This window comes from Carcharodon carcharias, chromosome 1 (assembly GCF_017639515.1).
Source record: "Carcharodon carcharias isolate sCarCar2 chromosome 1, sCarCar2.pri, whole genome shotgun sequence".
Lineage (NCBI taxonomy): Eukaryota > Metazoa > Chordata > Chondrichthyes > Lamniformes > Lamnidae > Carcharodon > Carcharodon carcharias.
In genome coordinates, this window is record NC_054467.1 from 124,861,197 (window position 1) to 124,887,104 (window position 25,908).

The following is a 25,908-nucleotide window of genomic DNA, read 5'->3' on the forward strand; positions in this document are numbered from 1 at the left end:
TTGACTATCACCCAATTTGATATCATCCACAAATTTGGAAATTGTGCTTTAGATTTAATCTAAATGTAAATTGTGAAGAATAGTGGTCGCTGCTCTGATCCTTGTGGAATACTATTTCCTACCTACTCTGAACAGCTACCTTTTGCTCCCACTCCCTGGTTTCTGTCTTAAAGCCAACCAGTAATCCATTCTGCCACCTGTCCCCAGAAAAAACTGCCCTCAGTTTGTCTTTAATTGGTTTAAACTCTTTTTGGCAGTACTGTTAAAATGGGATTGTGTATACTCAAACTTATCTCATTTCCAAGTTAATCAGAATTTATTTCAATGGCTGTATATAGACTTTTACATTTTTGGGGAACTTGAAAATCACCTATATTAATAAAGTTGACAAATGGAGCAATATTGCAATGATAAATACAATCAAACTACATTATTATTCTAAATAGAGCTAACAAGTTTAATTTTTTCACTTATTATGAAGCAAATGCATGCTTATTTCTGAATTATTAATGCTTATTTTCCTAATTGTTTTAGTCAATTAGCCCTCGTTGTAGCAAGCTAACTTTATACTGAAGTACTTTTAATGACAAGAATAAGTTTTTTAGTTTAAAAAAACTAATACCAGAGCCAAACTATACAGGGCTCTCCTAAAGCACAGCTATGGTTGTGAATAAATGTAATTGAGCTACAACGGTTAGCCCACAATCGAACCTGGAACCTTCCTAGAGTGAGGCAGCTAGTTCACAGGTACCCTCGCCATTCTGGGTTAGGGAGAAGATTTTGTTCCTTATTGCTAAATGTGAAAGTATGGGCAGAATTTGGACCCTATGATGCCCTGTATAGCCTAAGGAGCTTGACAATTACGATTCCCATGTGAAAAATTGCCAGTCTATAAGGGGTATTGGTTGTATGTGTCAAAGTCAGAGAGTTGGGAGTAAATGGAAAAGGAATAAATAGAAACCCTAACTTATAGCGAATTTATATTTTATAAAGATAACATAATAAACCAACACAGCATGTCACTTCTGCTTAGACTGCAGTTAGGCAACACAGGTGCGCTGATCTCACCAACTTTGCAACTTTCATTCAACAGAAGTAAAAGATATCGCCTCTGTCAAGGACAGACCATGTAAACTATGACAGCAGTAAAACCAGGCATACAACTTGGCGGCAGATTTTCTGTCGTCGCTGGCAGAAGACGAGGAGCTAGTTAATTAACTCACCACAAGGAAGTCGCCGATGGAGAGATATTTCAGTTCAAGCCAACGGAAGATAATTTATCAGCAGGGGGAAAATGAACTTATTTAGTTAATTCACCATTTCAGAAATAGGCACTAGTGTATGGACGGTTCGCTGTTTAAAACCCGAACCCCTCAAAATGTTTATTGCGGGCAGTTAGCTGAACTGAATGTTGATTTTCACACGGTCAGTACTGTACTGGTTTGATCATCACCGTTTGATAAATGATCACGTGGAATAGCCAGTGAAATTCCATTAACACATGGCCAATGTTTCATCTTAAAGATTAAATATTTTCTCGGTAAATTGACTTTAGAGTTATTTCTTTCGGTTATGACCCTATTGTCCACCTGCCAAGCAATTTTCTAGTTGCATCCTCTATCATTATTTATGAATGTTTTTTCAAACCGTTAAATCAATAAATGAGCAATAGGCCAAATATCTCTCCCATCACCGAACGACGCTTTAGAGTTTGAAAAAATAATAAGCAGAATTAATGCGAGAACACGAGAGATTTTCCATTTGAGTGATACCCTTGGTTCGAGGCGATCCGGGGCTGTAGCTGAGTCAGGGGGCGATTGACACATTCACATGGGTGTAGGTACATCTGGAGATGGAGCCGGTGGTTGTGCGTCTCTCCTCCTCTGTCTCTCTCGTACGAGGGCACCGTTTGGTGCGACAGAGAAAAGTGGCCAAGAGAGCCATGCGGAATCGTTTGTTCATGAAACAATAGATGATGGGATTTACACACGCCGATGTATAGGACAGCAAGTGGATGAATGAAATCGGGGTCCCGGACAGCAACTTGTCAGCCGAGTTTTTATCAAAGGCTCGCCAAGCATTCACACTGAAAACAGGAGTCCAGCAGATAAAAAACATGACCACGATCACAATCAACATCCGAATTACTCGCTTCTTTGCCATTAAGTTCGCAGTTGAACTGTTGCTCCTTGGCCTGTTCGTTTTAACACTGATGCTGCTTGATAATCGTTGCATTTCAATCGTTCTTTTTCGTTTGACGTTGTATATGTAACATCCGTCTCCGTCTTCATATTTACTGTCACTGCCACAGCTACTGACTTTTCTCACTGAGAAATGAAGCAATGGAAAGTAATACAATTCAGCCTTCGGATTTCGACATTACTCTCTGGACAAACTCCAGCTTTACATTCTGCTGCTCTTTGCTACATGTCCCGCCCCTGATCTGAGAGTGTGAGACAGTTTTCGAAAATTTCTGAACAAGTTAGCTAAGTCTGACGTGAAAAAGATTTCGAAAAATGGGGATAGATTTTCCTCAAAGCTCAAAAGAACACACGAGGATTGTGATTGAGCAGCATTTGTACAATCAATGCCAAAAACGATCATCTTATTTTTAGGTTCAGTAGTTACATTATGTCTAATGACGTTCTTTTGCCACACTGATCAACCAAGCACTCCCTGTATAGCAGGATATTTTATTAGTGATTGAGATATACTGATATACCTTGGATCACTTTCTAGGAGCAGTTACTTAAATCCTTGCAATCCTTTTAAATCCGAAAATCTCCTTACTTTAACATTAGAAATGGAAAGGCCGTAGGACAATATATAGTAGAATGATGAGGGGTTGACTTAAACACGTATTTATTTATCCCCTTTCATGTCCGAATGACAACTGAAAGCCTTCACTTTTGTCTTGTATAAAAGCAGTAGCCAATTCCACCCCACTACCCACCCCACACCCCCCGCCCCCCTCCAGCAAGTCCCATTAGCAGAGATGAATGGCCAGTTCCAGCTCCACTGGACAAAGTGACACTAGATGCCTAGACCCTTACAAATAGACAGAAGCAATCTTGGTTAAACATTCCAGCACCAAAAATCAATGAATGGTGACCCAGGCCCAGCAGCTATGTTCGTGCCTGCTGGTGGCACTGCTGAGGTTTCCAGGAGGGCACGAGTTTACCATGGAAGAGACACACAGGCCTCACTTTGGGCGTTTCACTGGGTGCCCATTTATCCGCGGGGCAAGACATTTTAGCGCTCACCTGCCTGGGGAACATCGGGGGGATGGTTGCCCACTCCCATAACCTCAGCCAAAGTCAATTTGACCCTCTAAGACCCTTCAACACGGTGTTGAAAGAAGCAACTTCCCCGGCCTCCAGCATGGAATCCATATCCTTCCTTGTACCTGATGTGGTGACTTCGACTGATTCTAAAGGACATAGACTAGAGACACAGAGCGGTCCCATTCCAGATTCAGCCTCCCAAGGAATTTCAGAGCCCTCATCTGACGTCTTTTTTCGCGCCTATTTTACCTGGGGTTCACCAATTGTAGCATTCGTTTAGTCTATGAAGTGTCAGTCCAGGTTAATCAGCCCAGTCCCAGATAACCCCAAGTCTCTGATTCAAAGGCCAGATTACTAACTACATCGAGCAATTGGTACAAGTGAACCGGGGGTTATACATTTAGCACGTTTATGATTGTTACTTCAACTATCTGTTGGATTACATTGAAAACAACATTGAAAGAACTGAATAGAAGTAAACCCTACCAAAGAGCACGTGTTTTATTTGTAGCCCTTAATCCAGTTAGCGACTCTAGAGTTTCCTTCAACCGTATTTCTATATCAGTAATAGTTTAGCATCTTATTATCATAAGCTTCACGCAGGCATTCTCGTAGAAATCAAAATGTCACGATTTTGAACAAAAGTAAAATATACAATTTGTTAGGAAATGGTCACCCTCAATTCAAAGTGTGAATTAAAATTATCTCTCAGTTCAATTTTGGCCCCAAAATTCACTTTAGTTTGTTATTTACATCGCTTCAGTCATTCCATCAGAAAATAATTAAACTTTTAACGCGGAATAATACAAGGTCGAATCATCGGCAATACACCAATTAGGCCTTAAACGCCTTTGTAGTTTTCATATCAAAACATTTCCTCAATAGAAAAACCAAGAAAATAACAATATTGTTACTCTGTATCTCGAGTCTGAGTTCTTCAGAATCAGTCAAAGTCACTGCATCAGGTAACAAGGATGGATGTGGATTCCATCGTGTGTTCGTGGCATGAATGATATAGTCACAAATCCCCAGTCAATGATTGATTACTACGCTGCTTTCCATCTTTTACAGCTTGTCGACTGATTGCCCATGCATTTGTTCTTTTTATTTACCTCTTTAAAAGTTGTGACACACCGAAAGCTCCCCCCGCCCCTCCCAAACTGTACCGATTAGTATTTGAATACAAAACAAAAACAGAATTACCTGGAAAAACTCAGCAGGTCTGGCAGCATCGGCGGAGAAGAAAAGAGTTGACGTTTCGAGTCCTCATGACCCTTCGACAGAACTTGAGTTCGAGTCCAAGAAAGAGTTGAAATATAAGTTGGTTTAAGGTGTGTGTGTGGGGGGGGGGGGGTGCGGAGAGAGAGAGAGAGAGAGAGAAGTGGAGGGGGTTGGTGTGGTTGTAGGGACAAACAAGCAGTGATAGAAGCAGATCATCAAAAGATGTCAACAACAATAGAACAAAAGAACACATAGGTGTTAAAGTTGGTGATATTATCTAAACGAATGTGCTAATTAAGAATGGATGGTAGGGCACTCAAGGTATAGCTCTAGTGGGGGTGGAGGGAGCATAAAAGATTTTAAAATATTTAAAAATAATGGAAATAGGTGGGAAAAGAAAAATCTATATAATTTATTGGGAAAAAAGGAAGGGGGAAACAGAAAGGGGGTGGGGATGGGGGAGGGAGCTCAAGACCTAAAGTTGTTGAATTCAATATTCAATCCGGAAGGCTGTAAAGTGCCTAGTCGGAAGATGAGGTGTTGTTCCTCCAGTTTGGTAGGGCTTCACTGGAACAATGCAGCAAGCCAAGGACAGACATGTGGGCACGAGAGCAGGGTGCAGTGTTAAAATGGCAAGCTACAGGGAGGTTTGGGTCATTCTAGCGGACAGACCGCAGGTGTTCTGCAAAGCGGTCACCCAGTTTACTTTTGGTCTCTCCAATGTAAAGGAGACCACATTGGGAGCAACGAATGCAGTAGACTAAGTTGGGGGAAATGCAAGTGAAATGCTGCTTCACTTGAAAGGAGTGTTTGGGCCCTTGGACGGTCAGGAGTGAGGAAGTGAAGAGGCAGGTGTTGCATCTTTTGCGTGGGCTTGGGGTGGTGCCATAGGAGGGGGTTGAGGAGTAGGGGGTGATGGAGGAGTGGACCAGGGTGTCCCGGAGGGAGCGATCCCTATGGAATGCCAATAGGGGGGTGAAGGGAAGATGTGTTTGGTGGTGGCATCATGCTGGAGTTGGCGGAAATGGCAGAGGATGATCCTTTGAATGCGGAGGCTGGTGAGGTGATAAGTGAGGACAAGGGGGACCCTATCATGTTTCTGGGAGGGAGGAGAAGGCGTGAGGGCGGATGCGCGGGAGATGGGCCGGACACGGTTGAGGGCCCTGTCAACGACCGTGGGTGGAAAACCTCGGTTAAGGAAGAAGGAGGACATGTCAGAGGAACTGTTTTTGAAGGTAGCATCATCGGAACAGATGCTGCCAGACCTGCTGAGTTTTTCCAGGTAATTCTGTTTTTGTTTTGGATTTCCAGCATCCGCAGTTTTTTTGTTTTTATCTCACTATTTGAATACATGTTGAAACCGTATGTAACCCAAACTGGTTTTTAAAGGAAGATTGTGGTCGCCTATTTAGCAGGCATTGAAATAATATAACATTTCATTTCATGTACAGTATCAAGATGAGGCAACCAAAGGCAAAATAAAATCAAAGAAAGGGGAAGTATAACGGGGAGGGGGAAATCAAGATCAACGACGTGATTATTTGTTAAAGAAATGACAAACAGGGGCTGCCTACATTTCCACACGGCAGTATCGGACGCCTAGTTAGAAACCTTGACGGGATTGTCTGCAGTCCAACTGATAACAAAGAAAGACCACTGCAGTAAGCCACCATAACTTCCAGGTCCCACCTGCTCAGTTACCTTGACTCCTCTTTCTCCGATTCGTTTCGAATTGAATCCCACTGTAAAGTTCGCGAGAAATCAGTCCATATGCTATCGTCATCACTACTCCAGGGACCAGAAACAGAATCAGTAACAAAAATATATACCTGTGGTGAACAATCATGAGACAAGTTAGATACAGGTAAATCGAGCAGAGCTTTGAAATGATCAGACTTCGAATCTTAAACTTCCAATGAGCATGGTGTTTACCAGGACTGTTGTGTGAAGTCATTCGGCCACAGGAGACGGCACATATTGCCTGTGCTGTTGTTTACCCTGGTGAAGGGCACTAAGGTGTTGTAGATGGGATACGGTAACATGACAATAACTGAGAGCAGCCAAGTAGCGGCGATTACTTTGAAGGCGTGAGATTTCGTTTGCCAGACTCTGGACTTGAGCGGTTTACAGATAGCACTGTACCTCTCCAGAGAAATCGCTACCAAGCTGAAGGTGGAAACGCTAACAGAGATACCTAAAACATAACCACAACATTTTATAACTGAAAAAAAGTAATTTCCTTTACCGTGATCTACAATTCGAAAACGATCTGCACTATTTTGGATTTCCTTCTCCCAATGCAAGGCTAATCTATTAACTGAACTTAATGAACACTTTACAAAGTCTAAAGATGCAGCAATTCACAAATGAATGTAACTTTCATTTTAACAGTTAACCTAAGTCTTGGAAGAAACTCAGAAAATACGTCATTAGTTCATATATGGCGTGTAATAATTTTGTTCCTGACTATTTATGGGATATTCTGGGTTGGTGCGGATAAAGGGGTGACAAATCTTTACGACTAGAGAGGGAGAAAAGCAACGTCGGTATGTATCATTTCCGTGACACGATGGCCAAGGAGCACGTTTGACAGTTTACAATGATTTGCCTCCCATTGCAGAAATTGATTTTAATTCTGATGTTTAAAAAAAAGGCTTGGATTCATCCATTTGCTCCTGATAACCGAATGTATTTATAAGTAACCCAGGGACATAAATATTCTGGAAAACGTCAGAAAGTTGCTGTAAAGCGAATGTTTTGTAGAAGTTTACAAAGCTTCACCATCACCCGCAGTCGCTTCTCTTACCGGTCATGTACTGCTCCTCCGGTGTCTCCCAAGGAGCTATCCTGAGCCCCAACCATTTCCATATCTACACATTGTTCCTCATGGATTCAACCAAAAACATGCTACTTTCCTTATGCATACTAACTAAATCCAGCCCTATCTCACCACTACTCTTGACCTCTCCATTGTCCCAGTTTTAACAGGCTGCTTATCCAACATTCAGTACTGGATGAGCAGAAGCTTCACTAAATATTGGGAAAACTGAAGCCACAGTCATTGATGCCCACCACAAACTGTGTTTCCTAACCAATGACTCCAATCCTCCAACAAAAACAGAAAATGCTGGAAAACTCAGCAGGTCTGACAGCATCCGTGGAGGGAGAAACAGAGTTGATGTTTGGAGTCATTTGACCCTTCTCCATGATAAATGTCCGAGATTAAAATAAACTGCAACTTTGATGCCAATTTTTGATTCAGAGATGAACTTCCAACTACATACACATGTTGTCACAAAGATCATCAATTTCCACCTCAGTGACCACCGAGTCCTTACTGTTTCTGCTCACCTGCTGCTGAAACCCAGCCACTACAGGCCACTGTGGTAAAGAATTCCACAGATTGACTCCCTCTGAGAGAAGAAATTCCTCTTCATTTCTGTCTTAAATGGGTGACCCCTTACTCTGAGATTATGCCCTCTGGTTCAAGATTCTCCCACAAGGGGAAACAATCTCTCAGCAATTACCCTGTCAAGCCTCCTAAGAATCTTATATGTTTCAATAAGGTCACCTCTCATTCTTCTAAACTCCAGTGAGTACAGTGCTCTGTCCATTCTTCTCATGATTTGAAACCTCCATCAAAAATCCACTCAACTTTTTCTTCACTGAGAATAACCCCATCTTCACCAAATGATCAATGTAATTGAATCATCCCTGAAACCATTCTCATAACTCTCTTCTGCACCCTCTCTAATGTCTTCATATCCTTCCTAAATTGTGCCACTCAGAATTGGATGAAATATACCAGTTGAAGCTGAACCAGCGCTTTGTTATCTCTAGCCTCGACTATTCCAATCAACTCTGCTCCAGCCTCCCACTGTTTACCCTCTTTAAACTTCAAGCCATCCAAAACTCTGTTGCCTATGTCCCAACTCACACCAAGTCACATTCATCCATCACCCAATGTGCTTGCTGCCCTACTCTTGCACCCCATTAAGCAACACCTTGATTTTAAAATTCTCCTTGTTTTCAAAACTCTCCGTGACCTCGCCCCTCCCTATCTCTGTAATCTCCTTTGGTCCCACAACCCTCTGATATATCTGCCCTCCTCTAATTCTGGCTTCTTGAGCTGATTTAAACACTCCATCATTGGTGGCTGGGTCTTCTGTAGCTGTCCAGGCCCTAAGCTCTGGAATCTTCTTGCTACACCTCTCTGCCTCTCTAAATTACTCTCCTCATTTGGAGAAGCTCCTTGAAACCTATCACTTTAATCAACTGGTGATCATTTATCCTAATATTTCCTATGTGGCTTGGTGTATAGTTTAATTTTATAAAGCTCACATGAAGCATTGGAATGTTTTATTACATCAAAGGCACTATATAAATAAAAGATGTTCATAGAAACATAGAACAGTTACACTACAGAAGGAGGCCATTTAGCCCTTCATGCCCATGCCAGCTCACTGCAAGAGCAAAACAGCTGGCCTAAATCCATGCCTTTACCCTGTAGCTCTGCATTTTTTTCCTCTTTGGCTAATTATCTAATTCCATTTTGAAAGCAATGATTGAACCTGCCTCCACCACACCTTCAGGCAATGCATTCCATATCCTAACCACTCGCTGCAGTTCTCTTGTCATTCACATAAATCAGTGTCCTCTGGTTCTCAACCCTTCTGCCAATAGGAACAGTGTCTCCCTATCTACTAAGACCATTAGACCATAAGACATAAAAACGCAAGTAAGCCATGCAACCATTGAGTCTACTCTGAAATTCAATGAGATCATGGCTGATCCTCAACTCCACTTGCCTGCTTTTCCCTCTAACTCTTGATTCCCATACTGATTAAAAATCTAAAATAATAATAATAATAAAAACAAAAAAACTGCGGATGCTGGAAATCCAAAACAAAAACAGAATTACCTGGAAAAACTCAGCAGGTCTGGCAGCATCGGCGGAGAAGAAAAGAGTTGACGTTTCGAGTCCTCATGACCCTTCGACAGAACTGTCGAAGGGTCATGAGGACTCGAAACGTCAACTCTTTTCTTCTCCGCCGATGCTGCCAGACCTGCTGAGTTTTTCCAGGTAATTCTGTTTCTGATTAAAAATCTGTCTATCTCAGCCTTGAATATGCTTAATGACCCAGCCTTTGTGGTAAAGAATTCCACAGATTGACTCCCTCTGAGAAAAGAAACTCCTCTTCACCTCTGTCTTAAATGGGTGACCCCTTACTCTGAGATTATGCCCTCTGGTCCAAGATTCTCCCACAAAGGGAAACAACCCTCAGCATTTACCCTGTCAAGCCTCCTAAGAATCTTATATGTTTCAATAAGGTCACCTCTCATTCTTCTAAACTCCAGTGAGCACAGTGCTTTGTCCATTTTTCTCACGATTTGAAACCTCCATCAAAAATCCGCTCAACCTCTTCTTCACTGAGAATAACCCTTGCTTCACCATATGATCAACGCAATTGAATCATCCCTGAAACCATTCTCATAACTCTCTTCTGCACCCTCACTAATGCCTTCATATCCTTCTTAAATTGTGCCACTCAGAATTGGATATAATACACCAGTTGAAGCTGAACCAGTGCTTTATAAAGGTTCAACTATTCCAATTTCTTGCTTTTATGCCTCTATTTATAAAGCTCATGATCCTGTATGCCTTAGCAACCACTTTGACAACATGCCTTGCCACCTTCAACAACTTGTGTAATCGGATCTCCCGACTCCTGCATCCTCTTTAGAATTTCACCCTTTATTTTAGATTGCCTTTCTTAATTATTCCTACCAAAATGTATCACTTCATGCTTATCTTCATTAAATTTGATATGCCACATGGCGATCCGTTCCACCAGCTATGTTGTTTTGAAATTTTACATTTTCCCGGTCACTGTTAGCAATACTTCCAAGTTTGGTGACATCTGAAAAACTTGAAATTATACCTGCAACCAAGTCTGGGTCATTAATACATATCAGGAAAAGTAGTTGCCCTAAAATCAATCCCTAGGGAACCCCCCTGCATTCCCTCCTGCAGCCCAATAAACAACAGTTCTCCATTACTCCCTGTTTCCTGTCACTCAGCCAACTTTGTGTCCATGCTGCCGGTATCCCTCTTATTCCATGTTCAACTTTGCTGACAAGCCTTTTGTGTGGCACTTTATCAAATGCCTTTTGGAAGTCCATGTACACCATAACAACCACATTATCCTCAACAAAACTCTCTGTTACCTCATCAAAAAAACTCAAAACTCAATTAAATTTGTTCAACACAATTTGCCCTTAACAAATCCACACTTGTCTTCTTTAATTAGCCCACAATTGTCCAAGTGATATTTATTTTTGTCTCAGATTAAACTAACTTGCCTATATTTGTTGGGCTTATCCTCACACCCATTTTTTGAACAAGGTTGTTACATTCACAATTCTCCAGTGCTCTGGCACCACCCCTTGTATTTAAGGAAGATTTTTTGCAGCAGTTAATTCTGAAAAAACTTTTGAAGATATATTTTCACAACTCTTTAATGTTAAACTTGTAATTTCAGTATTAATAATATGCTTAGTATTTTGAAGCACATGGATGTCAGGAAAGGGCTTTCTGTATTTCAGAGGTTTATTAGCATGTATTCATTTCATGGGCTCTGGATTGAGTGGGGTTGATGGAGTTAATGGTCTACCTCCTCTGTATTTTACTCAGTTCTCACTTTTTACATTATTTACCAATGTTGTGATTTCTATCATCAGTAATCTGTCCCAATACAAATCCATACTCACAAATAATTAAGTAGAGTTGTATTTATATTGTCCCTTTAAGGCTACTATTTAAATCTAGTGGTTGAGTAGAGAGAGTAAGTGTTCTTAGCAGCTCCACTATTGGTTCCCAAACAACATGCAGTAAAATAGCAGTGTAATTTATCACTGTTTCTGAGTCGAGAAAAGTAGTACAGAATTACACAGATCACAGATGAGGGGGCATTTGAGCAATCCAGTTTATCCTTCCATAAAACACCACATACCACATTCAAGTCTCCTTGAGTAATCCCACATATTTTGCCTCCACCATCACACTGCCTAGGAAACCATCCAAGTATTAAGAAATCGATGATCTAATTTAGTTTTTTTAAGCAATTAGAAAGCGTGTAGGATACATGAAAATCACACCTGGCAACACATATTTCACAAGTCATTTAAAGAGGAAGTATCACCTTGTTTGGGGCTTTTCAAGTAGATTCCATGTCATGAAAACCAATAGACAGAAGGAACATTCAACGGAAGGTCTTCACACACCGCTACACCACCCCCCTCATTCCCCTTTAGTTTGAAATCAAAGTTATGATATTTTTTTGAGATTGAGACAATGGTCATTGCCGAACAATCAAACCCTGACTTTGCCTGCAAACCTCGAAATGAATTTTACGAAATAGGGTCACCTTAATGCATCACACTGTGAACTGGAGGTTCACCTCCAAGTCACTCACCATCTTGACTTCGAAATATATCGCCGTTCCTTCACTGTCACAGGGAGGAGGGAGGAACTCATTCCCTAACAGCGCTGTAGGTGAACAACATCACATGGACTGCAGTCTCAAGAAGGCAGCTCACCACCACCTTCTCTAGGGCAATTGGAGGTGGGCAATAAATGCTGGTCTAGCAAGTGACGTTTACGATTAAAAAACACAGTAAAGGCAGCATTAAATGCAGATTATATCGAACAGAGTTTAAACATTAAAGCTTAGCAAATTTAATACATAAACACCGCAGCTGCTTTATATTATTAAAACCTCTTCCTGCTTGTAGCACGTTCAGTTATAATTACGAACATTCCGTTAACATTTTTCCATGTTTAGAGAGAAATGAAATTGATGTATGTATGTGGGGGGAGACAGGTTAAAAGAGTCACGCTTGCGAAAATAATGACACTTAACGATGGCCCTAAAGCCCAACTTTAGTTCAATCCCTAATAAATATCCAGTTTTTGGGAGCGCCACTTGGATTACCCAGTTTTAAACTTCACAGTTACTTAAAAAAATTATACCAATCAACATCATCCTGAGTAGAGTGTGGAAGATATGGGGAATTAAAGTTTTACTCTGGTCGGCTACTTATCCCGTGTCTCAGTGGACGGTAGTTGCTCTACTTTTACACACTGGGATGGATTTTTACCCATGAAGTAAGAGACAGCCTTGCAGACGACGCTTCCGAAAATGAAATCCTTGAGCAGGTTTGGAATGAGGGTGAAGGGCATACAGAAGAGGCACAGCATCAGATCACTGGTCGCCAGCGAGAGCAGGAAAGAGTTAGTTACAGTCCGCAGCTGCTTGTTCCTCAGTAAGACAGCGATGATCAGGACATTCCCCAGCACACTCAGGATAAAGAAGAGACAGTAAAGGAATATCCGCACAGTTTGATCCACATCTGGAAGAAAAACAAAGGAGACCACATTAATTCATGTACACATCACCGTACAGATCAGCAGATCACTCGTGCCCATTTCTGTGTCTCTGCCTTCATCCCCTCATCACCTTTGGGCGGCCGTGCAGTCTCTTCCCAGCTTTCATTCTTGCAGCTCTCCGCCCTGCTTTGTGATCTACCTGTCGGAGTTGGCATTTCCGTCAGGTTTAGGAGTAGATGAGAAACCAACTCCATTTCCAATTGTTTTAATTGCTTTCTCACTCTTTTGAACAATGCAGTTGCCGCGGCGATTGATCCATTTTAAACTTTGCCAGATCTCCAATGCACTCTCCCCTCCTAACTCTAACCATTACATATATCCCTTCCTTCTAATAAACCAAAATGGCGCTGTCAAATCACACAAGGTATACTGAATATCTTGTAAAAATCTGTATTTAAACATTTAAATTTCTTTGCTATAAAGTTAATGTTAATTGTTTTCTGTCCTTTCAAAGATAACCCGATTTAGCGGCGATGCTTCAGGCTGCTTTCTATAGCTGCTGCTGGACTTGGCTCGCTGGGCTGGCTGGAGCGCTGCGAAATGTTCCTCATGTGCACCCTGTAAACTGAAGACCTGGCTCAGAGGAATGAATGGAGTGAGGCACCTGCCAGAGGTCTCAGTTCCAGCCCGAACCAGTCACTCAGACCCGCCCCGTAACCACAGCACAGCGCAGGACTGGCAAGCGGATGGATTTACCTTCATTATTTGGCTTTACATCTTGTGCACTGTGGCAGAACAGGATGATCCATTCCGGGGAATAAAGGACGTTCCTGGAAAGTAGTGAATCAGCCTCGACTACCTACCCAGAGCGCAGATTGAGCCAATTGCCCGTTCCCCCTTCTATTTCTCCTCCTTTTCCCCTTCAGCGTATGTGTATTGCTTAGCTCCCATAGTATTAGACATAACATGGGGTTTAAGAACATCGTCCGGAGGGAAATGTCCAGGGAAGTGGGTTCATCAGACCCGTCGGTTCATTCCGGATGGGTCAATCAGTGGAGAACTGGAGAACACTCCAAGGTTTCTGCTGATCTAGTGCCGAATTGTCCTGTCCCATTTGCAGCAGAAACTTCCGGGTAAGCAGTCACCTATGTAGCCACGGGAATCCGACCATAAGCTCCAGTTAGTGAACTACACCTTGAAGGATGTAGAAGTTAATTTCCCAGCTCTTCCCTTGGAGAGAGGGCAAACTGATTTTCATTTTCTTTCTATTTTTCTAACTTTCTGTAAATATGGTTCCGTTTTGACTTCTTTATATTTAAGCCAATCAGATGCAAATGTGAGATAGACTTTGTGGATGTGACACTTTCAACTCTTAATAATGAGATGTGGCCGATGTACTGGAGATGGGAACTATGAATTGCCTCAACATTGCTTGCAGTGAGGTAGAGGAGTCACTGTTATTCAATTCAGTTCAAATGTCCATTCACAAATTTGTTGCAGGTACATTACTTGTTCATTAAAAATCACATATAATGAAAAATAAAAATTATGCCATCACCAGACAAACCGAAAACGACAGTCACAAGTTTCACGATCATCTTCTCGAATGTCCTGATCTCACTATCTCACAGGAGAAAAGTTAAAAGCTGATAAAAAAAATCCGAAGAAAACTGAAACAATGAGCAATGTAAAATCTCATGTCGCTGCAGTGCCATCTTAATCACAGGAAGTTAGACGCACAGCAAGTCTACCTTTTAAACAGACAGCGGGTCTCCAACATTAAATGTACATCAGCTTCACAATGTTAACCGTACTGCAACTCCCCATTTTGAACGTACAGCAGGCTCACACTGCTCGATACTAAAGCTCCAGGCTCGACCGGCAGGGAGATTCCCCTTCCCCAGTCCCTTCAGGGATGCTACAAAGGAGATACCATCAGGGCTACTGAATAATCCCGGATTTTTCTTGGTACTTTGGGAATTGCATTTTTTCATTTTGTCCACTTTTTGTGAATAATGTAAATCAGTTGCCTTTATGTATATTTCTTTGCTCATGTACTTTATTTTTAATCCCTTATAATCTTTAAAGTTGAGCATACACAGTGAATGTGTACAAGATGCACTAAAGATTCAAATGGAAAAAGTGTAATTTCTCCACCATTGGTAGGTAGCTCTGCCACTGAGGTCACCACCATTGATTGTGACAAAGGCGGAATACTTGGTTTTTATGCCCAAAACAAGGGAGTGGGGGGCATGGGGTTGGTTGTTGGCACCATGATGAAACAATATACAGTTGCCCCAGCAGGCCCTTTACAATGGCCTATCCTGATGAAGGGTCTTCGACCTGAACTGTTAACACTGTTTCTCTCCACAGATGCTGCTTGATCTGCTGAGTATTTCCAGCATTTCATGATTTTATTTCTTTACAAAGGGCACAACTTAAAATAATTTTTCAAAGATTATCATCTGATCTTTGAAGTTCCACGATCCTGCCTTGATCACCAGACAATCCCAATAATCACTGCAGGGTCATCCAGATCAGCTGCCCTTTTACTGGCCATACACCAGGTCCCAGTGAAGGGATACAGAGGGGGGAGTTCTGTGGAAGTGATGGGGGTCTCAGCCACTGGCTGGAGAGGAGAGAGCAAAAGTGACCACCTAGAAACTCTGCACCCTTCATAATGATAACCTCGCAAGGGGTCATTGGAAACTCAGGCCTGAGTTTTCATGGAATCGAAAGGGCTCTGCACCATAGCCAAATTGGCACCAGGGCCCCAATTCTGGAAGCCCAGCCCCCGGACCCAGCACCACCCCCCTCCCCTAATTTTCTTTGGGCAGGAGAATGGGCTGATTGTAATTTGCACATCTGTGGTTCATGGTGGCAGCTACAGATGTAAAAAGTGCAGTTGCCTTCAAACAATTTCAATTTTGGTTAGTGGGATGTCCAAAACACCACATGGCCTTTAGACATTTGAGCAAAAGGTTTAAAGCTGCCATAGTTATTTGGAGAGGTAGGGCATCCTTTCAGAGTGGCCTAGGTACCCCAAAGGTGCCCTTTGGGAAAGGTATGGTGTCCTTTAGGAGAGGTCAGGTATCTTTTGAGATTGTTAAAAGTATACGTAAAAATGGACTCAGTGAAACTGTCAAGCTGTTAAGGCTCTTAAATCCGTCTGCTATTTAAATTTTCGACAGAAAAAATACTCTTCAGTTGAGAAAAAAATCAGTGCTTGCAATTTCATTAGCCGTCTATTGACATAAGCCTGAGGTTTATCATTATAGGATTTGCATTGCATGACTGATTCCACAACCTATCATTATCACAGTGGGGACTTGTAAGTTCACAGTTTGATTGACAGCTGCAAGTCTTTGATGTGGGGTTATGAACACAAATATGTGTTTTCATAAGGGATCAAGCGCTTGAATGAAATATTTGTTTTTATATGGGAATACCTACTTGAAGGAATTTAAATGTATTGAATAAATTTTTGTCAATGAGAGTATTTTCTTTTAATAAAGTCTGCAGTGGATTCCATATTTAATCACAGAATGACACCTGAGGTCTGCTTATAGTGGATACTGGGTGAGTTGGCATGGATGAAACATAGGGAGTGTATGGGGGTGAGGGTTCAGGGTTTGAGGGCTGTTTTTAGTTTTTTTTGACAGCTGAGATGAGGTCTTGGATCAGGGGAGTGGGCCTTTTAAACAGTCAACGTTGGCAGCTGGCAGCTCCTATGACTGCCTCCGAACTCTTTCCTGGGGTAGCAAGTCCGACTCCCATTAATACCTGCCCTGGCAAAATGAAAATCCGAAGATCTGAGACACTTTCTCCCAAGTCAGGTTTGCAGAGTCAGCAATTTTCCTGACTCTGCACTCTTGGCTTGGGAGAACAAATTCAGCCCTCAGCCACCTAGAGGCCATCCCATATATTCAGGCAGTTAGCAGAAGGAGGTCATTCAGTCCATTATGTTGGAGCCAGCTCTCTGGAAGAGCAACTCCCCTACTCCCATTCTTTGTCCCTTCCCCACAGCCCTGAAGGTTTTCTCCTTCAGGTGTTTAATCAATTCCCTTTTAAAAGCCAGGATTAATTCTGCCTTCACCACACTCTGAAAGCTAGTATGCAGGTACAGCAGGTAATAAGGAAGGCAAATGGAATTTTGGCATTTATTACTGAAGGAATAGAATATAAAAATAGGGAAGTGTTGTTGCAACTGTACAAGGCATTGGTGAGACCGCACCTGGAGTACTGTGCACAATTTTGGTCGGCTTACTCGATGAAGGATATAGTTGCACTGGAGGCGGTTCAGAGGAGGTTCACTAGATTGATTTCAGAAATGCGGGGCTCATCTTATGAGGAGAGATTGAGCAGTTTAGGCCTATACTCGGTATAGTTTAGAAGGATGAGAGGAGATCTAATTGAGGTATATAAGATGCTAAAGGGGATAGACAAAGTAGACGTGGAGCAGGTGTTTCTCCTTGTGGGGCATTCTAGAATGAGAAGCCATAGTTTTAGGTTAAGGGGTGGTAGATTTAAATCAGAAATGAGGAGGAATTACTTTTCTCAGAGGGTTGTGAATCTGTGGAATTCACTACCTCAGAGTGCAGTGAATGCTGGGATGCTGAATAAATTTAAGGAGGAGATAGACAGATTTTTAATTAGTAATGGGTTGAAAGGTTATGGGAAGAGGGCAGGAAATTGGAGTTGAGGCCGAAATGAGATCAGCCATGATCGTACTGAATGGCAGGGCAGGCTCGAGGGGCTGAATTGCCTATTCTTGCTCCTAGTTCTTATATTCTTATGTTCTCTGAGGCAGTGCATTCCAGGTTCTAACTACTCATTGAACAAAAATATAATTCCTTATTATACTATTGGTTCTTTTATTATTCACCTTAAAAGGTGTCCTCTGGTTCTTGGCCCTCTTGCTGACGAGAAGGTTCTACCTACCTAATCTGTCTAGTCCCCTCATGATTTTGAACACCTTGGTGAAATCTCCTCTTCTCTACAGAAAACAACCCCATTTTCTCCAACTACGTGCACAACTGAAGTTCTTCATTCCTGGAACCAGTCTCATAAATCTTTTTTGTGCCATCTCTAATTCTTCACAGTCTTCACATTCTTCCTAAAATATGGGTCCAGAATTGGACACAGTAGCTGGATTTCTGCTTAATTCTGGTTTTTCTGATGGATTCCCCCTGAGGTTCTACCAGGAACCAACCTGAATGGCTACAGATACTCTGATTCCTTGTATTTAGCTGAACTCAGGTGAGGAAATGGGTTCAATTGCTCTTAGAGGAAGCCCTGCACTTTGGTAGCAATGCAAAATGTTCTTCGCTTTGGTGGCAATCGGGAAGTCCTGCACTTTGGTAGCAATGGGAACAATGCAAGAAATCCTGTGTTTTGGTTGCAAAGTAGGCAAAGCTGCACTTTGGTTACAATACGATAAGTCCTACACATTGTTTGCAATGGGAGTAGACTTGCATTTTTAATGCAATGGGAGAAATCTTCTGCTTTGGTACAATGGGAGAAGTCTTGGATTTTGGTAGGACTCAAGGATGGCCATGAATTTTGGTAGTCAAAGTTCTGGGGAGAAATATAAACGATGAATTTCCTCTGGAGGTTGTCCCAATTGTCTGTTGTAGCTGCAATGATAAAGTCACAGACACTCCAGAAAATCTTCATAAATGCCATTACAACAAACAAGTGAGAATCCCTGAGGCAGTAACTTGCTACCAAGTCAATGTCCAGGCTTTTGTGAGAGGCTAATGCTTTCAAGTAAAAATTTTAATGAAGTAGGGGAGGGGTCATGTGATGGGAATGGAGTAAGATGTGGCTGAAGACAGCTCCCACGATTTCTGTAATTTATCCCTATAAAAGTTACTCATATTGGGCTAAAAGGTTCAGCTTTTTGACTAACAGTGTTTTGGGGTTTATTCTGATGCTCAACATACACTTGAAATATCTAAACACAGAGGCAAATGTAATCAGAATGAAACCAGGCCTGTTGCTTTATTGGCTATGGTGTCTGATACTACATCTGGTAACAACATGGTGGTTTCCTGCACTGAATTTAATTCTGTCAGCACACTTGCTGACTTACAGAGCACTATTCTAGCTGAATTTGCTAGACTCTGTTCGGAACTGTGTTCCCCTGTTGCTAATCTCCAAGCCTCTGTCGCTTCCTTCAATTGAAGGCTGCGGGATGTTGAACAATCAGCTACTGGCTTGAGTGACAGAATTGCAGCTCTGGAGACCTGCTGCACCCATCTGGAAGCCCAGAATATGAAATTGCTAATGAAGGTGGGTGACCTGGAGAATTGCAGTCAAAGAAAAAATTTAAGGATTTTCTCGATGCTTGAGTGTGTGGAACAGGGATACTCTACAACTCTTACTGAGGCAATTCTTTTGGAGGTTTTCAGCAAGGACAGTTTCGATTCGCCGCTGGTAGTGGATCGAGCCCATCGCTCTTTGGCGTCACGGCCGCAGCATGGTGAGACCCAAGGCCGTTAATACTAAGACTGCATCACTATAGAGTGAAGGAGCAAATTGTTCAACAGTCTAGAGAAAAGGGTCAACTATACTTTCATGGAAGCAAGATATTCATCTACCCTGACCTCAACGTGGATCTAGCCTGGCATCATGAAGAATACAAACCTGCTAAAGCCCAACTTCATGAAGCTGGACTGAAATATGGCCTTCTCCACCTTGCTCCCCTGTATGTAACTTTCAACAGCGTGAATAAGATTTTCAACACACCGCTAGAACCTTCAGCCTTTTTCATGGGCACAAATGTATCTTTTCTTAGTAAGTTATATCATGACTTCACCCAGGACAAAACGGTACGCAGTGCCTAACTAGATAACTATGCATGATGGTTCTGTTACACGATAAGTTTTGTTAATTATACCAATCTCTTTGTACTTTATGTCCAAACTGCATTAATCGTGGAAAGTTTTACATAAACCCTATGGGTGTTTATTTTTTACATTTTACCGCATGTGCAATTGAATTCTTTGAGAGTTGAATCTCTCTTTATATTCTCCCTCTCTTGTTGTGTATTGTATTACAAAACTGTTGCTTTTGGACAGATTCTGCACCTTGTTAGCATATGCTGAGCTTTACAATACTTTTGTTCGGGATATTTGATAGTATATTGCTTTCATGTGGGCTGTTTATTCAAGATGCACTGGTAAGATAGGTATGTATAGTATGCTAGGTGTGAGGGGTAGTGTTCACCTCATTTGGGGAGGTGATGTAAGCTTTTCTTTCCTTCTTCCCCTTCTTCTACTTTTTTTCCCTTCTCTTCATTTCACCCTTTTTCTTGTTCTTTTCCAAATATACATACAGGCTTTCCTCTTGGTCAGTTTTTAACATTCTTCAGATGGATGAACTCTGGTTCAAAAATATTTAATCCTTTATTTCTAATGGTCAACCTATGGGGACGATATGCTTTGATACACTTTTATTATCATAATGTCCACTAATATTAAGGCCTCACAGGGTGGTTGTCCAATCCATTTTATCACTTGGAATGTGAAAGGTCTAAATCGCCCAGTTAAAAGAAATAAAGTTCTCTCTCATTGACATCATTTGAAAGTTGGCATTGCATTCCAGCAGGGAACTCACTTACATACATCTGACCACTTCCGAATGCGGAAGGGATGGGTTGGGCAGATGTTTCATTCTAATTTTCATAGTAAAGCGAGAGGTGGTGAATTCTAATCCATAAAGGCATTCCCTTTGTTCACTTTCAGATTATAGCTAACTCTAATGGCCACTATTTTATAATACAAGGCCGACTTTCTAACTGCCCATTGATCCTAGCTAATGTATATGCACCAAACTGGAATGATCGCCATTTCATTTCAAATTTCTTATTTTCCATACCTGATTAGACTCACATCACTTACTTCTTGGAAGAGATGTTAACTGTGTTCGTAACCCAAATTTAGATCTAAAAAATCTGTTCCAATACCAAAATCAGCCTCAGCCATCAGGTCTTTTCTGGATGCACACGGATTGGTAGATTCATGGCGTTTCCTATACCCATCAGCAAGACAATACTCCTTTTTCTCTCCAGTTCACCACACCTATTCGTGAATTGACTATTTTTTCCTTGACAAGAGCCTGCTCCCATTTATTCAATCTTGTGCAGACAATAGTTTTGTGATCTCTGGTCATGCCCCCTTACTTTTAGCAATACCATTCCATGACCAGCCTGTTTCCCACCCACCTTGATTCTCTTCTTCTGGCAGACCCAGATTTTACTAAATTAATTTCCTTTCAAACAGATACTTTTATAGAGTCTAATACAACTCCAGGTATTTCCTTTGCTACTGTTTGGGAGAGCATGAAGGATAAGTAACTCCATATACTGCTCAACTTAAATACAATACCTCAAAAATAGTCCCAATTGATTGACCAAATTCTCTTAATGGACCAACAGTATGCTATTGCACCCACCCCAGTATTATACAAACAGTAAGATAAAAGCAAAAAACTGCGGATGCTGGAAATCCAAAACAAAAATAAAAATACCTGGAAAAACTCAGCAGGTCTGGCAGCATCTGTGGAGAGGAACACAGTTAATGTTTCGAGTCTGAATGACCCTTCAACAGAACTAAGTAAAAATAGAAGAGAGGTCTGTGACATCTTTTGGTTATCTCCACCTATCACTGGCCCTTTGTCCAGCTCTACTTGTCCCACCCTCCCTTAAACCAGCTTATATTTCACCTCTCTTCTATTTTTACTTAGTTCTGTTGAAGGGTCATTCGGACTCGAAATGTTAACTGTGTTCCTCTCCGCAGATGCTGCCAGACCTGTGGAGTTTTTCCAGGTATTTTTGTTTTATTATACAAACAGTGTCTAGCTCCACAGGCTGCATTTGACCTTCTTTCTGCTAAATAAACAGAAATGCTTATACTTAGATCAGATGTACATTTTATGAGCATGGTGAAAGAACTAGTAGGCTCCTGGCTCACCAGCTTCACCAGTCTGCTTCCTCTCAACTTATTACTGAAATCACCATTCGAACAGGGCCAACCACCACCGATCATCAGGGGATCAGTGATCAATTCAAACTTTTTTATTCCACTCTTTATACCTCAGACTCCTTTTCAGATCCTAATTTATTTCACAATTTTTTGGATAATATTGACATGCCATCTCTAATGACTGACTCTATGAATGTGTTAGAAGTGCCCCTTTCCTAAAATGAACTACTAAATGCAATTAAATCCATGCAAAGTAACAAGGCACCAGAGCCTGATGGATTTCCAAAAGAACTTAATTAAAAAATTCTTATCACAACTTTCTCCATTATTACTGTCTTTGTGCATGAGGCATCTTTTCTATTCTTTTAAAGAGGGATAAGGATCCTCTGCACTGCAGCTCATACCAGCCCATTTCCCTTTTAACTGCGAATGTCAAGATACTAGCTAAAGACTTAGCCCACCGCCTTGAACCTGTGCCTCCATCTATTATCTTTCCTGGCCATACAGGCAAACAGTCCTTCTCTAATTTAAGGCATCTTTTCAATATTATTTATACATATTCAACTACTCCTCTCCCCAAGGTTCTTATAACTATGGATGCAGAAAAGGCTTTTGATGGAATGGAACGGAACTACCTTTTTTCACTCATCAAAAATTTGGATTTGGACCCATTTTTATAAAATGGATAAAATTGCTGTATTCCTCACTTCAGTACGCACAAGTAATATCCACTCTAATCTCTTTGACCTCCATCAAGGTACCTGACAGGCTGTTCCCTGTCTCCCCAGCTTTTTGATATTGCTATTGAGCCCCTGGCAATTTCACTGCGGACCTGTGGAATATATGAGGTGTTGTACGGGGTGGAGTTGAGCAGAAACTCTCCCTATATGCTGATGACCTGCTTCTTTACATTTCTGATCCTGCCTCATCTCTCCCACATATTTTTTATATTCTTGATCAATTTGCTCATATTTCAGGTTTTAAAATTAATTTGGAAAAGAATGAAATTATTGATTCTACTGCAAAGAGTTACCTTCTTTCTTCCCTCCCCTTCAAGTTCTCAGTAAAAAGCTTTAAATATTTAGGAATTTTAATTACTCGATCCCTTGGAGACCTGTTTAAGCTCAACTTTGACCCTTTTTTGGAACGCACAAAGCAGGACTTAGCACATTGGTCTAGCTTACCCCTTTCTTTAGTTGGTCATATAAATTCTGTAAAGATGAATAGTTTGCCAAAATTTCTATGCTTATGCCAGTGCATTCCATTGTTTATCCTCAAGCGTTTTTTTTTGTTACAATAGACCAACTAATTTCTTAGTTTATTTGGAATAAGAAAATACCCAGAATTCATAAAGTTTTTATACAAAGACCCAAGCACTTTGGTGGTTTGGCACTGCCAATTTTTTAGTTTTATTATTGGTTTGCTAATATTTGTAATATTTCTTTTTGGCTTCATTTGGTCTCAGCTAGTTCAGTGTGGGTGCAATCAGAGGCAGCCTCCTGACAATCCACATCTCTGCCTGTTGTGCTCCTCCATTCCTTTCTCAATCAGACACTTTTCTTCAAACCCTATCGTTAGACAATCACTTAAGATTTGGACCGAGTTTAGAACACACTTTGGGCTGCAATCTCTCTCTTTATGCAGTCTTATTGATGCAAACCATTTATTTCTGCCTTCATTAGGAGATTCTACCTTTCAAGTCTGGCAACAAGAGGCATCAAAACCCTTGCTAACTTATGCATTGATAATATTTTGCTTCTTTTGATGCTCTCTCTAAGAAATATGATCTGCCCCACACACACTTCTTTCGCTACTTAGAAATCAGAGATTTTGCATACAAAAACATCGTTCAGTTTACTTCATCGCCCCCTAAATTAGTGATAGATATTATATTAGAGTTAAATCCTTTTGTTAGGCAGTTCATTTCCAAATTGTATTCTCTAATTTTCTCACTACACTACCCTTCACTTTCTACCTTAATAACTCTTTGGGAGCAAGATTTTGACTCAGACTTATCAGAAGATAACTGGAAGTCTATTCTTTTTCATGTACATTCTTCATCTGCATGTGCAAGTCATGGGTTACATACATAAGAACATACATATGAATTAGGAGCAGGAGTAGGCCACTTGGCCCCTCGAACCTGCTCTGCCATTCAATAAGGTCATGGCTGACCTGAACGTAACCTCAACCCTACAATCCTGCTTACCCTGATAACCTTTCACCCCATTGTTAATCAAGAATCTATCTAACTCTGCCTTAAAAATATTCAAAGGCTTATGAGGAAGAGAGATCCAAAGACTCACAACCCTCTGAGAGAAAAAAAATTCTCCTCATCTCTGTCTTGAATGAATGACCCCTTATTTTTAAACAGTAACGCCCTAGTTCTAGATTCTCCCACAAGAGGAAACATCCTCTCCACATCCACCCTGTCAAGACCTCTCAGGATCTTAAAGGTTTCAATCAAGTCGCCTCTTACTCTTCTAAATTCCAGTGGATACAAGCCTAACCTGTCCAGCCTTTCCTCATAAGACAACCCACCCATTCCTGGTATTAGTCTAGTAAACCTTCTCTGAACTGCTTTAACACATTTACGCCTTTCTTTAGATAAGTAGACTAGTACTGCACACAATACTCCAGATGGGGTCTCACCAATGCCCTGTACAATTGAAGCATAACATCCCTACTTCTGTAATCAATTCCCCTCACAATAAATGATAACATTCTATTAGCTTTCCTCATTACCTGCTGTACCTGCATACTAACCTTTTGTGATTCATGCACTAGGACAACCAGATTTAAAGTTTACAATTTAAAATCTTACATCGTACCCATTTATTCAAAGTGAAATTATCTAAGATTTATTCAAATTTTGATCCAGCCTGTCATACTGCCCCAGCCTCTCTAATTCTTATGTACAGGTTGTGTCCTAAATTGGCTTTGTGGTTTTGGGAATAAATTTTTACATCACTGTCACATATTTTTAGTAGCAACATTAAACCTTCTCCTATTACAGCACTCTTTGGAGTGGAGCCAAATGGCCTCCCTCTTACAAAAATTCAGACTGATGCACTCACCTTTTCAGCATTATTGACTAGGTGCATTATTCTATTAAATTGGAAAGAGTCTGCCCTGCCCTCTTTTATTAATTGGATATGTGATCTTATGCAGTATCTTAGGCTTGAGAAAATGAAGTACACTATCAGAGGCTCCACTGGTGGATTTTATGTAGTTTAGCAACCTTAGATTATTTTGAGGAACTATAGCTCTCTGGTTTCATATAACTGACCCTAATTAGGTTGTATGTGTGAAACTATATCTGACCTATGATTGTTGTTGATTTTCTTATTATTAATTTTTGGGGGCTGGGGAGGGTTTTGTTTTTCTTTGCTCTCTGTTTTACTTCCTCCTATTTCTCTTTTCCTTTCCTTCTTCTTTCTCTTTCTATTCCAAATGTAAGTGTATTAAATTATTGCTGTGCTGTAAGCTTTTTTTTTGCACTGTTACTCATTATGATTGTTGTTAAAACTTAATAACAGAAATAAAAAATAAATTAATGAAGTGGTTTAAAGACTAAAAGACTTGGGGAATGACGGAGAGGGCTTGGGGCAGCAGAGCGAGAGCAGGCCAGTGGTGGACAGAGCGGCTCCCCAAACTGCCTGTAACGAGGGGCAGAGTGACCAACATGCCAAGGAGAGCAGCTGAGCAAGCAGGCGCAAACCAGCACTGGCACTGGCTGACGGGCACAAAGCTATGATGTCAGCAGTGGGAGAAACTGTGCATATGTCGGCGGAACATTGCGAGTCGAGGGTACATGCGCAATTGTTCCTGCTGCCTATCAGGTATTACAGTGAAAAGACAACCAGTGGATAAATTACATCGTGTGCTTGAGAAATATGTAATTTTTTTTATTTTAAATGGTTTAATTTTATTATTTTAGGCATTAGAAATTTAAGTCACTGAGGCAAAATAAAGCATAAAAAGTATTTTTACAAAGGACATTGAGTGTTTTGTAGCAGCCCAGAGG

The 25,908-nt window shown here is 41.1% G+C and overlaps 1 protein-coding gene across 1 annotated transcript in view; it reads right to left on the bottom strand.

Annotated features, from left to right (window-relative positions):
* Nucleotides 1-1,806: 1,806 nt before the first annotated feature.
* The window catches only part of LOC121275276 (cholecystokinin receptor type A-like), a 50,466-nt gene continuing 26,364 nt past the window's right edge, over nucleotides 1,807-25,908 (bottom strand). Inside the window, exons 3-8 of the mRNA XM_041182721.1 lie at nucleotides 14,462-14,518; nucleotides 12,666-12,917; nucleotides 6,438-6,699; nucleotides 6,207-6,334; nucleotides 5,203-5,220; nucleotides 1,807-2,327 (exon numbers count right to left, since the gene is read on the bottom strand). Coding sequence (XP_041038655.1) covers nucleotides 1,807-2,327; nucleotides 5,203-5,220; nucleotides 6,207-6,334; nucleotides 6,438-6,699; nucleotides 12,666-12,917; nucleotides 14,462-14,518 — 1,238 coding nt within the window. The remainder of the gene's footprint in view (nucleotides 2,328-5,202; nucleotides 5,221-6,206; nucleotides 6,335-6,437; nucleotides 6,700-12,665; nucleotides 12,918-14,461; nucleotides 14,519-25,908) is intronic.